This window comes from Cyprinodon variegatus, unplaced genomic scaffold (assembly GCF_000732505.1).
Source record: "Cyprinodon variegatus isolate N-32 unplaced genomic scaffold, C_variegatus-1.0 Scaffold966, whole genome shotgun sequence".
Classification (NCBI taxonomy): domain Eukaryota; kingdom Metazoa; phylum Chordata; class Actinopteri; order Cyprinodontiformes; family Cyprinodontidae; genus Cyprinodon; species Cyprinodon variegatus.
This window is the reverse complement of record NW_015151419.1, coordinates 93,731-95,911: the sequence shown is the minus strand read 5'-3', so window position 1 is coordinate 95,911 and position 2,181 is coordinate 93,731. Positions and strand designations below refer to the sequence as shown.

The following is a 2,181-nucleotide window of genomic DNA, read 5'->3' as shown; positions in this document are numbered from 1 at the left end:
TCCAGTCATTCCCAAAAATACTCATGACTGTACTAGCTTAAAAGGCTGCTTCTACTCAATGCTGAGCAAAGGGTGGGAATACTTATGATCATTTGATATTTTAGTTTTTCCTTAATAAATTTGTAAAAATTTCTACATTTGTTTTTCTGTCAAGACGGGGTGCCGAGTGTACATTAATGAGAAATAATATGTTATTTATTTTTTTAAAAATGGCTGCAATGAAACAAAGTGTGGAAAATCTAAAGGGCTCTGAGTTATTTCCATACCCGCTGTATTGCAAAGGTCTGCGCAGATGTACAAGAATTTTTTGTGCACTATAGTGAAGGAACTACAGTGACAAATGAGATTTTACAGAATTTTAATTAAAAGAACCTCAGACATTTAACAAAACACTTATTATAAGGAAGCTGAAACATCTGTTGAGGCTGAGAGAAGACGAGCTAAACTATCATTGTAGTAACACATTGCAGTAGCATATCAAAGTAACAACCACTTTATTACAAAAAATAAAAACAAATATTTGGCCCAGTAAAACCTTCACTGCTTGTTAGCGGAAACGTTTGGAGAAGTTGGGCGACTCTGGGACTGTGAGGGGAACTTCGCTCTTCTTCACAGCAACTCGTCTGTAGCGTCTGATGGGCTGAGCTTTGTGGACCTGAAGAGAAGATGAAAAGCTGTCAAACAGGAGCTGAACATCACCAATCATGACACATTCTAATGATTTGTTAGCATAAAAACATTTAACATATACAAAGGTGTTCAACTCCACTGGTTTGACCTGAAAAGCCAGGAAAGGCTACACTGGGACCATAATCCTGTGAACTGACTGCTCCGGTGGTTAGGTGGACTATTACAGTGAAAAACAACATTCTCACTCAAAGCAAAGCCACTTTGCAAGAAAAAGATCAGAGCATCCAGTCAGACTTAAAAATGCACAACCATCCATACTTGGACACATTTTTAATTGACATCTATATTAATATATTATATTGATTTATTGCCTATACCTAATGGTATTCAGAACACTTTATGGTTTAAGCGATATAAGTCTGAATGCTTCAACAGGCTTTAATCCCAAAACTTCCCGATTCAAGGTTTCAGAATAGAAACAGAATCTACTGGAGCTCTGTCTTCATCAAGTATAGGAGGTAAATTCAATACAGTTTATTTCTATAGTGCCAATTCACAACACACGTCATCTCAAGGCACTTTACAGTCAAATGGATTCAAAGTTTTCTATCTAAGGAAAACCAGTTGATTGCACCGACTCATTGACTCGAATGCAACCCCTCACTGCAGTTGCTCTGGAGTTCATAACATTTAGGGTCCTTTCAGGCAGCATAAAAACGAATCCAAACTGGACTTCACCTGTTCTTGCCGCAGCCTGGCGATCTCCTCCCTTTCCCTCTGCTCCTCCTCCAGTCTCTGCTCAGCCTCCATGCGCGCCCTTAGAGCCTCCTTCTCAGCGATCAGGCGCTCATACTCCTGCCACTCTTGGGCTCTGCGCTCCGTAGCCAATGCAAAGGGCTCCACCACTGTAGAAGAATTAATGTCTTCTCAGGAGGTGTCCAGAGGAATGATGGTGAGACAACAAAAATAAAGTGAGTGACACTACTGAAGAGTGCTTCAGCCTCAGTCAAGAGGGAGCACTCTTCAGAACATGTGATCAGGGTGCCTATACATTTCCTTACAAGTTAATTTTTTGCAAAAGGAAAACAATCAAATGGCAGCAACTTCTGGGATATTTAGACCACTGCCTATATTCCCAGTTTGCCCCAAACAGCATGGTAACACTATAGGATAGATTGCCTTCTAGTCTCACCCATAATCGTCCGGTTCTCCTTTTTGGGTCGGAACGGTTCTTTGTGAACGACCGTGTTGGGCCTGGCTTTGAATACGGCTGCCTCCTCCTGTTGTTTCTGCTCCTCCTTCAACTGTAGGACACAAGAGTCACCAATTAGACTCTGTTCAGAATACTAAGAGGAACCAAATCAACCCTCTTACAGATAAAATATACTCAATGGCCTTAAAGGGATAGTTCGGTATTTTTGACATGAATCTGTATGGCATCCCCATCACAAGTGTCATGCAATCACACTGACTTACCCCTGGTAGCGTCCTGTGAGCAGAGTTCTCGTCCAGTTTTGGTCAAGCCGAAAGTAGTCCGGCAGGTTTGCTAGA

The 2,181-nt window shown here is 41.3% G+C and overlaps 1 protein-coding gene across 3 annotated transcripts in view; it reads right to left on the bottom strand.

Annotated features, from left to right (window-relative positions):
- Window positions 1-341: 341 nt before the first annotated feature.
- The window catches only part of tpx2 (TPX2, microtubule-associated), a 10,281-nt gene continuing 8,441 nt past the window's right edge, over window positions 342-2,181 (bottom strand). For 2 of the 3 annotated variants that reach the window (XM_015398852.1, XM_015398851.1), the window contains exons 15-17: window positions 1,823-1,934; window positions 1,369-1,553; window positions 342-655 (exon numbers count right to left, since the gene is read on the bottom strand). In XM_015398852.1, coding sequence (XP_015254338.1) covers window positions 548-655; window positions 1,369-1,553; window positions 1,823-1,934 — 405 coding nt within the window. In that variant the 3' untranslated portion in view covers window positions 342-547. The remainder of the gene's footprint in view (window positions 656-1,368; window positions 1,554-1,822; window positions 1,935-2,181) is intronic. The other variant, XM_015398853.1, reaches the window with a different exon arrangement.